This window comes from Alligator sinensis, unplaced genomic scaffold, assembly GCF_000455745.1.
Source record: "Alligator sinensis unplaced genomic scaffold, ASM45574v1 scaffold1170_1, whole genome shotgun sequence".
In the NCBI taxonomy this organism is placed as follows: domain Eukaryota; kingdom Metazoa; phylum Chordata; order Crocodylia; family Alligatoridae; genus Alligator; species Alligator sinensis.
In genome coordinates, this window is record NW_005842859.1 from 452,299 (window position 1) to 462,957 (window position 10,659).

The 10,659-nt window shown below is 65.6% G+C and overlaps 1 protein-coding gene across 2 annotated transcripts; it reads left to right on the forward strand.

Moving 5' to 3' along the window:
- The first annotated feature begins 437 nt into the window (after positions 1–437).
- GRK6 (G protein-coupled receptor kinase 6) lies at positions 438–10,644 on the forward strand. 2 transcript variants are annotated; one of them, XM_014525661.2, is made up of 15 exons: positions 438–550; positions 2,216–2,328; positions 2,647–2,724; positions 2,859–2,959; positions 3,506–3,598; positions 3,820–3,883; positions 4,372–4,512; positions 5,109–5,299; positions 5,711–5,748; positions 5,829–5,918; positions 6,547–6,755; positions 7,002–7,139; positions 7,297–7,434; positions 7,527–7,661; positions 8,787–10,644. In XM_014525661.2, exons 1-15 carry the CDS (start codon positions 499–501, stop codon positions 8,790–8,792), a joined length of 1,587 nt encoding a protein of 528 aa, XP_014381147.1. In that variant the 5' UTR covers positions 438–498; the 3' UTR covers positions 8,793–10,644. The 2 variants fall into 2 exon arrangements, with proteins under 2 accessions (XP_014381147.1, XP_014381148.1); XM_014525662.2 differs by having other exon boundaries at positions 9,409–10,640.
- The last annotated feature ends 15 nt before the right edge of the window (positions 10,645–10,659 follow it).

The window sequence follows — 10,659 nt, forward strand, 5'->3', positions numbered from 1 at the left end:
GGCTGCAGGGGATGCGCGGGGGCGGCGAGTTCTGCAGCTGGGGGCGCCCGTGGGCGGCAGGAGCAGAGGTGCCCCCGGGGCTGGGCGCTCGAGCATCCTCTGCGGCCCTCGGCCCCCTCCCTGCGCTGGTCCCGGTCCCAGTCCCAGTCCCTGTCCCTGTCCCTGTGGCAGGGCGGGCGGGAGGCCTCGGTGCTGCTGGGGCTCCCACTGGCAGGCGAGGCCTGCCTGTCCCTGCCCAGCGCTGTCCATGTGCCCACATGGCGGGTCCTGGGGTCTCCTGCCAGCCAGAGACAGGTTGCAGGATGGGGTGCCGTGTCCTGCCGGCTCGTGGTGCCAAGCACCCCTGGCTGCCCGCGGGCTGGCGTGTGCGCACGGGCAGAGCAATGCTGCCCGCTGCCTTCGCCCTAGGTCTCAACCCGGGCAGCTGGTGACGCCCATGCTGCATCCCCTGCAGGTGGCGGTGGCAACCGGAAGGGCAAGAGCAAGAAATGGCGCCAGATGCTGCAGTTTCCCCACATCAGCCTGTGCGAGGAGCTCCGGCAGACTCTCGGTGAGACCCGGCTCTGCCGGGTGCGCGGCGCACTGGGCAGCCCCTGTTCTGCACACGCAGCACCATGACCTGGCAGCGCCGTGTCTGCTGTCGCAGGAAGGTGGAAGGGCTCTGTCGTGCTGTGACACGGAGCACCTGGTGTGCAGCATCCTCACCAGCACCGGGGCTGGGGGCATAGGTGTGGGTTGGCTTCTGGGGAACCCCAGCACTGCTCCCCAGGGTCCCCTGGGCTGTGGAGCTCCCCCAGAGACATGCACGCCCTGCCAGGGCCCACGGGCAAAGAGGAGGCTCCAGATGCAGCTCGTTGCCCTGGGGTCCCTGCTCCTGCTCCAGGCCTTGCCTGTTCCCTGGCACCAGGCTGAGGCCACTTCTGACGTAGCTGAACTGCAGCAGAGCAGCTGAGCACCATGGTCAGCGCCAGGACCCTGGGGGATGCTTCGACGTGGGAGGCAGCTTGGGTTGTGCAGCCCTTGGTACGGTCGCTGCCTGGCAGTGCCGTGGGGATGCGTGGAACCGGGGCTGTGGGCATCATGGGGCCCAGCATGCCCAGATCTTTCTGCTGACCCTCCAGCCCCTTAGGATGCTGCCATTCCCTGCCTCCCTGAGCCAGTACCCTTGCAGACTCGAGCCCCCGTGCAGCCTGGCCCCTTCCCCCTCGACCTGAGCTCGCTTCCTGGTTTGCAGGGAACGTGCTGCCTGCCTGTGGGGCATCTCCACGCCCCCCAGCTGTGCCTCTGAACTCATGCATTGCTCAGGAAACCGCAGCTTCCTCAGGAGCTGCTGCTGCACGGGCGGGGGGTGCACCCAGCCCCGGCCTCTGTGGCAGAGCTGATTGCAGCAAGGCTGTCGTGCCCCTGGCTCCGCCCTTGGGGAGGGCTTTCCTGTGCAGGCAGCAGCCAGAGTTTGGGGTGACCCAGGGCAGGTGGAGACACCAGCACGGTGGCTGCTGCGGCCGGGTCACGTGTCCACATCCTTGTAGGTCTGGCATGGTCTTGCCCCCCTCCCCCCCAGGAGGGGGTTGGTGTGCACTGGGGGGGTGCCTAAATGGCCCCACAAATGCCCTGGGCTCGGCAGCGGCTCAGCAGAGCAGTGCAGGAAGCAGGCGGCCGTCCTGATAACCGTGGCTCGTGCTGTGATGAGGACATCCGTGGGGGCGGGGCCCGGGGGCTGGCAGTGCAGGCACAGACTGGGTACGATGGGGGCAGTGCAGTGCTGACTCCCCGGCCTGTGCTTCTGGGGCGGCCAGGGCGGCATCGTGGCCTGCAGAGACCAGGCGCCAGTCCGGGCAGCTCCCTCCTGCTCTGAGCGGGTGCGGAGTCCCCAGAGCAGTCTGTGGCCTGGGAAACCGCCCTTGCTGCAGGAGGCTGGATTTGCCCAGCCACCAGCTCTGGCCAGGCCCCAGGACTTTGCTGGACCCAAGGGCAGATCCCTTGCGGGCAAAGCGGGTTAACATCTGCAGGGTGGGGTGCAGCCTCTGTGGGGAGGGAGCACGAGTCAGTTGGAGCACTGCACTCAGGGTGTTCCCGGCTCCCCGCTCTTGTTCTCTGCAAGCTGGTGAGCTGGGAGTCATAGTCTGTGCCCAGGCGAAGCCAGGACAGTTGCCCTGGGCCCTGTCTGGCTTGCGCAGCTCGTGTTGGGTCGGCTCTGACTCTCTCTCCTCTGCAGAGCGGGACTACCACAACCTGTGTGAGAAGCAGCCCATCGGGCGCGCACTGTTCCGGCAGTTTTGCGAGACACGGCCCGAGCTGTCACGCTGTGTCAGGTTCCTGGATGCTGTGGTAAGAGCGGGGCTGGGGCTGAGGCCAAGGCCTGGGCCATCGGTACTGGCTCCACCTGCTGCTTGGGGCTGGGCTGGGCTGGGCTGGGTTGGGAGGGCTGTGGCTGCTGTCCATCCTCCTTGCCATCTGCTGCAGCGTGTTCAGGGCAGGGGGGGCTGTGACCCACGGCTCCTGAAGCATGGGGCTGTGCCTAGTGAAGGGAGGTGCCAGAGCCCAGGGTGCAGGGCCAGAGCAACTCTGTGCTGTGATGCTGGGCTGGGGGGAGCGGTGTGGCTGCTGCCCTCCTGCAGGCATCTTGATCCCCTTCTGCCCTCACAGGCTGAGTACGAGGTGACGCCTGATGAGAAGCGCAGGGAGTGTGGGCAGCTCCTTATCGAGAGCTTCCTGAGCCCTGAGGTGAGCCAGTAGCACGGGGTGGGCTGGGCATGGACACCTGCATTGTTCTGTGCCCCCCAGCCTGGGATGTATGGGCCCGGGCAAGGTGCTGGGGCCCTGCTTCCCATGTCTGACTCAGCATCTCCTGCCCACAGAGCACAGATCATGTGGCCGAGATCCCCGCGCAGCTGGCGGGCGCGTGCTGCAAGAGGCTGGAGCAGGAGTCCTCTAAGGAGCTCTTCAAGGAGTCCACCAGGTAAGCCAGTAGAGCTGGGCTGGGCTGGGCTGGGCTGGCCTTGCAGAGGGGTGGGGGAGCTCCCCTGGGACAGGTGTGGCCGGCAATGTGGGTCTGGGATGTGGAGGAAGCTGGTGAGCAGGGCAGGCCTGCAGCGCCGCACCTTGCACAATTGGAGCTGTGGCAATGGGCAGTCGGGGCCGCCTGTGGCGAGGTGCTGCGGTGCAAGTCCAGGCACACAGCTGGGTTCTGCCAGCTGCCCAGGGCCATTTGCAACAGCCACGGGTGGGTGGTGGGTGCATATCTGGGATGCCCACCCAGCGCCCTACTCCTGTGGGACTTTGCTGTGGTGTGGGCTGATGCAGATGCAGCTCTGCTAGGCGCTGCCCTACTGCAGGTGGAGAGCATGGTTGTCCTTGTGCCCGCTGCATGGGGGGGCTGTACCCAGCAGGGCCAGCCCTGAGCTGGCCTGGGAGGAAGGGGCATATGGGGCTGCCTGGCTGGGTGGGCGCATGGGCACTGTCCCTAAGGCCAATGCTGCAGTGCTGACCCCTGGCCCCCCCCCAGGCTCATCCACGACTACCTGAGCGTGGCTCCCTTCGCCGACTACCTTGATAGCTTGTACTTCAGCCGCTTCCTGCAGTGGAAATGGATGGAAAGGTAACTTGGCTGCTCTGCTTCCCCCTCGGGGGCGCGGCCGTCCTGCCTTCCGTCCTGGCCCCCGCCCCCGGGGCCCCAGATGTGCCAGTCTGTGCCGTGAGACGAGGGCTGCAGATGTCATGGCTTGGGCAGCCCACTGTGGTGGCTGACCCGGAGGTGGCGGCAGTTGGGGCAGCTGTCGTACAGCTCCAGCTCAGTCCAGGCTCCTTCCTTCCCTGCAGACAGCCCGTGACCAAAAACACCTTCCGGCAGTACCGCGTGCTGGGCAAGGGCGGCTTTGGTGAGGTGAGCGGCCGGCAGCACGTTGTTGGGGGGACAGGCTGAAACTGTCCTGCTGGGGACTGCCGCTCCCGTTGAGTTTGGGTCCAGTGTGCAGTGCCTGGCTGCCCTCCAGAACCAAGAGAGCCCCTCTGGCGATGGGGCAGGCACCCACCATGGCCCGGGGAGACCAGACCTTTGGGCCTTTGGCATATTCCCCATCCCCATGTGGGGAGAGGTTTGGGCTCGTACCTCAGCCTCTCCCACCAAGCTGGCAGGAAGGACCCTCTGCAGCTGTGGGGTGGGTGGTAGCTGGGACCAGAGTGGGGACTGGTTCTGCTGGCCCTTGGGACTTTGACTGTGCTGCCTTGCCAGGGCCCCGGGATGAAGTCTAGGCCTGGCTCTGCCACGTGCAGGTTGGGGAGGGCATGGGGAGGGGCAGTGACCACACCAGTGCTGCCTGTCCGCCCTCGTGCTACCAGCTGACCCTAGGCCTGTCTGCCCCATGCCCCCAGGTGTGCGCCTGCCAGGTACGGGCCACGGGGAAGATGTATGCCTGCAAAAAGCTGGAGAAGAAGCGCATCAAGAAGCGGAAGGGGGAAGCCATGGCCTTGAATGAGAAGCAGATCCTGGAGCGAGTGAACAGTAGGTTTGTAGTAAGTACCCGGGAGTGGCTCCCCCCCTGACCCTAGGCCTGTCTGCCCCATGCCCCCAGGTGTGCGCCTGCCAGGTACGGGCCACGGGGAAGATGTATGCCTGCAAAAAGCTGGAGAAGAAGCGCATCAAGAAGCGGAAGGGGGAAGCCATGGCCTTGAATGAGAAGCAGATCCTGGAGCGAGTGAACAGTAGGTTTGTAGTAAGTACCCGGGAGTGGCTCCCCCCGTGCCGCGGCAGCCCCGCACTGCTGTCTCCCTGGCAGGCAGCAGTCTTCAGGCCTGGCTTCAGCTGACAGAGGGGTGTGGGGGCGGTATTGGGGCTGCCACTCCAGCACCACCCTCTTCCCGGCTCCTGGTGGTGCCATGGCCAGTTTTGGGGGGTGGAACCTGCTGTCAGGCACCCGGGGCCCTGCAGGGGAGCGGCTCCTCTGCCCAGCACCTTCCGGCCAGGCCGAGCCTGGATGTTAGGAGCAGCTGGGATGCTCAGGCAGGTGCAGCTCTGCTCCAGGAGATGCTCCTACATCTGGTGCTGGGGTGGGGGCAGGTGCTGGGGGCTGCAGGCATTGGTGCCCTAATGGTCCTGGTGCTGTGCACAGGTGAGCCTGGCCTATGCCTACGAGACGAAGGATGCGTTGTGCTTGGTGCTTACACTCATGAATGGGGGTGACCTCAAGTTCCACATCTACCACATGGGCGAGGCTGGCTTCGCCGAGCCCCGTGCTGCCTTCTACGCTGCTGAGATCTGCTGTGGCCTGGCTGACCTGCACCATGAGCGCATCGTGTACCGGTGAGGGCCGGGTGTTCCCTCCACACCTGGGAACCTAGGGTTTGGGGGTGTCAGGAAGGGTCTGAGGGGGCCCCACTGCATGTGGTTCTAGCCAGCCCGGCTGGTCCTGCTTGCCCCATAGGGGTCGCGCTGTTTGCAGCAGGTAGAGCAGGAAGGGCTCGGTGTGGGAAGGAGAGGGCTGCAGCTGTGGGGCTGGCCCCTTCCCTGCCAAGAGTCCAAGCAGGGAGGCCCTCCCTGCCCCAACTGTCACCAACACCAGGGCAGCCTTCCTGCAGTTCAGTGGGGCCACGTCCCTGCTCCCCGCGTGATACCAGGCTGCCATAGCTGGGAAGGCCCTGGCACCTCCCTGGGGCAGTCCCTGGTGCTGGACAGACAGGAGCCATTGCTAGCGCCATCCTCTTTCCTCTCCAGGGATCTGAAGCCAGAAAACATCCTGCTGGATGACCACGGTAAGACAGGGGTGCAGGGCAGCGGGGGCTTGTGCTGCTGCTGGACCCAGTTGGGCCCTGACACCACCATTCCCCCACAGGACACATCCGCATCTCAGATCTGGGCCTGGCAGTGCATGTGCCTGAAGGGCAGACGATCAAGGGTCGTGTGGGCACTGTGGGCTACATGGGTGAGTGCTGGCCGCAGGCACAAGCTGCTGGGTCTGCTCTGCACGGCTGTGCAGCGTCTACTCCTACAACTGTGACACCCCCCCCCTCCCCGGGTTCCTTTCCCTCCGCTCTGCTCTCCTGTTCAATGGGTCATCTTGGTGCAACCTGAGCCGGTGCTCACCCTGGAGCATGGCAGGTGTGGAGCCCTGTCCCCGTAGTGGTGCCTGGATGCCAGCAGAGCCCTGGCTGGCACAGGCTTCGTGCCAGCCCTTCCCTGCCCTCTCCAGCGCTGCACGTGCAGGAGCCCCCGGGGCTGCGGCGATGCTCTGCTTGTCTTTGCGCAGCTGGGGCATCTCTTGCTCCCTTCTTCTGCCAGGACTGCGAGCGTTTCCTTGACGGCACCAGCCCGGCCCTCTCCCAGGGGTGCTCCGGGATGTGCCCAGGGCTGCTGGGCTGTGGCCTTTGGACTGTACTGCTCGGGCTGTGTGCTACAGAGCCTGCCAGCCCCCTCTTCCCCCCTGCCCTGCACTGCTGCCGGGAGGGGACTGGGGAGGGAGCCAGGTGGGAGTGAGCTCTTCCCTGGCCTGGCCTGGTGCCTGTGTGGGGAGGCTGCTGCTGCCCTCTCTCACTGGCCCGTGTCCCCCTCAGCTCCCGAGGTGGTGAAGAATGAGCACTATACGTTCAGCCCGGACTGGTGGGCTCTGGGCTGCCTCGTGTACGAGATGATCGAGGGGCAGTCACCCTTCCAGCAGCGCAAGAGGAAGATACGGCGGGAGGAGGTAGAGCGGCTGGTGAAGGAGGTGCCAGAGGAGTACTCGGAGAAGTTCTCACCCTGTGCCCGCTCCCTCTGCACCATGGTACGGTCCCCCCTGCCCCTGGGGTCGCTTTCCTGGTGCTGCAGCTGCCACTGCTGCAGTGTGTTCCTGGTGTGCAGCAACTGCCCCCGGGCACCCAAGAGCAAGCTGCAGAAGAGGGGACATCAGGGTGCATGGCCCCTCCCTGGCCAGGAGCTGGGAGCTGGGCTCAGTGGTGGGCAGGCACTGCCTTCCCTGCATGGTGCCAGGAGCCCCAAGCCCAGGTCTGATCCCACTGTGCTATGGCAGCTCCTGTGCAAGGATCCACTGGAGCGGCTGGGCTGCCGTGGCGACGGAGCGCAGGAGGTGAAGGAGCATCCTCTCTTCGGGCACCTTAACTTCAAGCGGCTGGAGGCGGGCATGCTGGAGCCTCCATTCAAGCCAGACGTGAGTGTCACCCAGGCAGTGTGGGGGGGCCTGAGGGGGCAGGGACCCTGGCAACTTGACTGGGGGGACCTGACCTCCACGCCTTCCCAGGTCCCTTCCCCTACCTCCAAGTGTTGCTCTGGCCTGACGCTGACCCTGGGCCCGTGCTCCCCCACAGCCCCAGGCCATCTACTGCAAGGATGTGCTGGACATCGAGCAGTTCTCCACGGTGAAGGGAGTGGAGCTGGAGCCCATAGACAACGACTTGTACCAGAAGTTTGCCACAGGCAGCGTACCCATCCCCTGGCAGAACGAGGTAGGGGTGGGGGCTCTGCAGCTGCTGGCAGGGCCAGCTCCATGCTGTGCGGCAGGTGTGGGTGCTGCTCAGCTGCCACCTCTGTCCCCTAGATGGTCGACACAGAGTGTTTCCAGGAGCTAAATGTCTTCAACGCAGATGGCTCAGTGCCCCCCGACCTGGACTGGAAGGGGCAGCCATCCCCGCAGCCCAAGAAGGGCCTGCTCCAACGTCTCTTTAGCAGACAGGTAGTACTTGAATGCTTGCAGGGTGGGGGCCAGATGCTAGGGGGTGCCAGCGAAGCGGTGTAAAGCCCCGGTCACACAACTGCAGGTGGAGGGCTTGGCCCCTGGACAGCCCCCTTGGGGGGTAGGCATCTGTAGGGCCCGTTGGGGCCGGAGGGATGGGCCCCTGCAGGCTGCCTTGCTAGGGCTGAGTGCCAGGTGCTGGGCCTTGTGCCCGGGGAATGAAAGGTTGCAGGCGGTGGAGCCCCCTTGCTCCTCTGCTCCTGCCTCCCTGGGTCCTTGCTCCATCTGCAGCGTGGAGCTTCCCTGGTTCCTGCTGGCACTGCCCTGGGCGCACTGGCCAGGCCCCTCTCCTCATCTGCAGAGGAAAGGCCACAGGGACCTCTGAGCCTAGAGACTCACAGGCCTGGTCCTGCACTGTGAGGATCCCCCTCCCTTGCACCACCACTCACTTCGTTTCCAGACAGCCGCCTCCCACCAGGAGAGTTGCAGCCAGGCTTCCCGCTGGCTCAGCTGCTCCCCAGGCTCCTCACAGGGCTCAGGACCTTGGCTCCCTGCGAGGGGCAGGGTCCTCAGGCTCCAAAGGACAGGCTGGCCCCCCTCCTGCGTTGGCCTCTTTCTGCTGGAGGGTGCTGGGAGATGCAGGCCCTGGGGCAGGTGGGAAGAGTCAGTCCTTGCAGGCCAAAGAGATGCCGGCAGTCTCAGGGCTGGCACTGGCAGTGCAGTGCGACTGGTGCCAGGCAAGGGCAGGTGGGCACAGAGGGGACAGAGATGGGTAGGACCCAAGTCAGGGGGAAAGGCCTGGGAGCAGGAGTGTGGGGTGGCAGAGAGCAGGCCTGGAAGCTGGGTGGGGTGGGGTGTGGTGGAGGTGCTGGGGGTTGGAGCTAGCTAGCTTGGCAGGGTGGGAGGCAGCCCCCTGCGTGGGCAATGTCAGCTGCTCAGGGAAGTTCTGCACTAACGGGCAGCCCTGAGACCCCACAGCCAGGCCTGGAGCAGGACCAGGGGCTCCTGGGGGCAGACGGATGCCTCAGGCTGTTGTCCGCTTGTGGCAGCTCAGAGCAGCCTGGGTCGGAGCCCTGCTCAGGCGCCTCCATGGGCTGTGGTGACGTGCCCGTTCTCTCGTTCCAGAGGTGAGCAGTATCTCGGCTGCTCCGCTCAGGGAAATGCCCGGTGGCCTAGACTCACCTGCGACATGGCGAGACCGGGGAAGAGGAGCCTTGTCCTTTGTTCCCTTTCTGCCCCCGCCAAGCAGATGCCGCTTGTGTGTCTTTAATTGCCCCTTGAGCCACTAATCCCTGCATGTCCCTGCTCTCGCTGCCTCGCTGGGCTGGGGGCTCTGCTGCCCACCCTCTGAGCCAGTTGCCCTGCCCTGGGACACCCGTGCAGGACACCCTGCGTGGCCCCGTGCCCTGCAGAGGGGAAGCAGGCAGGGCTTATAAGCTGTGAAAGGCTCAGTGATCACCTGTGCTCTTATTCCCCAGGTGAGACGGGGCTGGCAGCTGCCCGCAGGCTCTCGGCCCCAGGGCCAGGCCCATGCTCTGTTCCTGCAGCAGACCCCGGCTTCTCTCTGGAGCACAGCACGGGTGGCCTGGAGCGGGGCACAGCGGGGCACCAGGTGCCTGAAGCTGCAGCCTCACTGCTGTCCTAGCTGCCCCTCCCCTGCTGTGTGGGCTCTGTGTTGTGTGACTGTGCTCACCCTCTGCTTGCTGTGCTTCTCTCTCCCTCCCCCCTCCACTGCCCCTGCCTTCAGGCCTGCTGTGGGAACTGCAGTGACAGCGAGGAAGAGCCCACCCGGCTGTAGGGCCGCCTGTTCGCCGGCCTCGGGACCCTCTGGCGCCGGCGGTGCTGTGGGCTGAGCTGCCCGGGGGAGCTGCTGCCCTGCCTGGGGTGTTCACAGTTTGCACACTGGCTGCAGATGCAGCTGCGGGCAGCGCCATGCTCCCTGCCTGGGGTTCCTGGACCCAGGGCCTCCATGCAGCGGCCAGTGCGTCGTGGGACATGGCTGCAGCGTGGAGGGCTCGTGCTGTGGCTGCTCCCCCCGCTGTTGGGGCACTCGGAGGCCTTGCAGGAGCTGGCCAGGAACGTGGTCCAGAGGTGCTGGCGGCTTGACCATGGCAGCAGCTGTCTGTGTGTGTCGAGCCTGCCCCGTTCTGAACTTTCCCCGTGGGCTGCAGGCATCGCTGCGCCTGCTTTGCCCGGGGGGCCTCACTGTGCTGGCTCTGCCTGCTGCTGCTGGTGCCTGGACGCATCAGTGTGTTGCCTTGGGCCTGTGAGTTGCACCCTGGGGCCCCCATGGAGCAATGCAGCAGTGCCCCAGCGGGCACAGGCATCTCTGTGCACATTCACCCCCAGGCCTCAGGTCTAGGAAGCTGCTATGCCAAAGCATTTGCCAATAGAGCCGGGCACTTGGATGCCCCAGCCCAGGGGCTGCGATGGGCGCTGCTGTGCTGTGGCAGGTGCAGGCATGGGGCTGCTCCAGCCTGGGCTGGCAGAGGACTGCCCCAGGGCAGTGTGTTACCCCAGGGATGTGGTGGGAAGTGCCAGTGCCTGGGCAGCGGCTGCAAGCTGAGCTTGCTGCCTGTGCTGGCCTGAGGAACTTGCTGCTGCCAAAGGCTAGCTGTGCCAAAGGCTCCTCTGGCAGCTGCTGCTGTCTCTGGGTCCTGGGCTGCCCTCATGCCTTGGGGCACAGGGCCCCGCGGAGCTGCTCGCCCCTTCCATGGATGCCTGTCCTGCCCATGGCACGTGCTGCCCGGCCTGGCCCTGGGGGTCCTGCGCTTGCCTTGCACTGATGTTGGAATATTTAAATGTTTTTTACCCTCAGCTCCGAGTGTCTCTGCTGTGTCCAAGCTGGTCACCCCCTCGCCGGCTCTCACCCCATGCACCTTCCTCCCTTGGCTGGCACCAGCCTAGTGCGGGCAGGCGTTTGGGCTCTCCTCCCTGCGCCGCCCCGCGGGGCTCCTGCGGCCACGAGGCGGGGGCAGCAGCACGGTCGCTGCGGGGC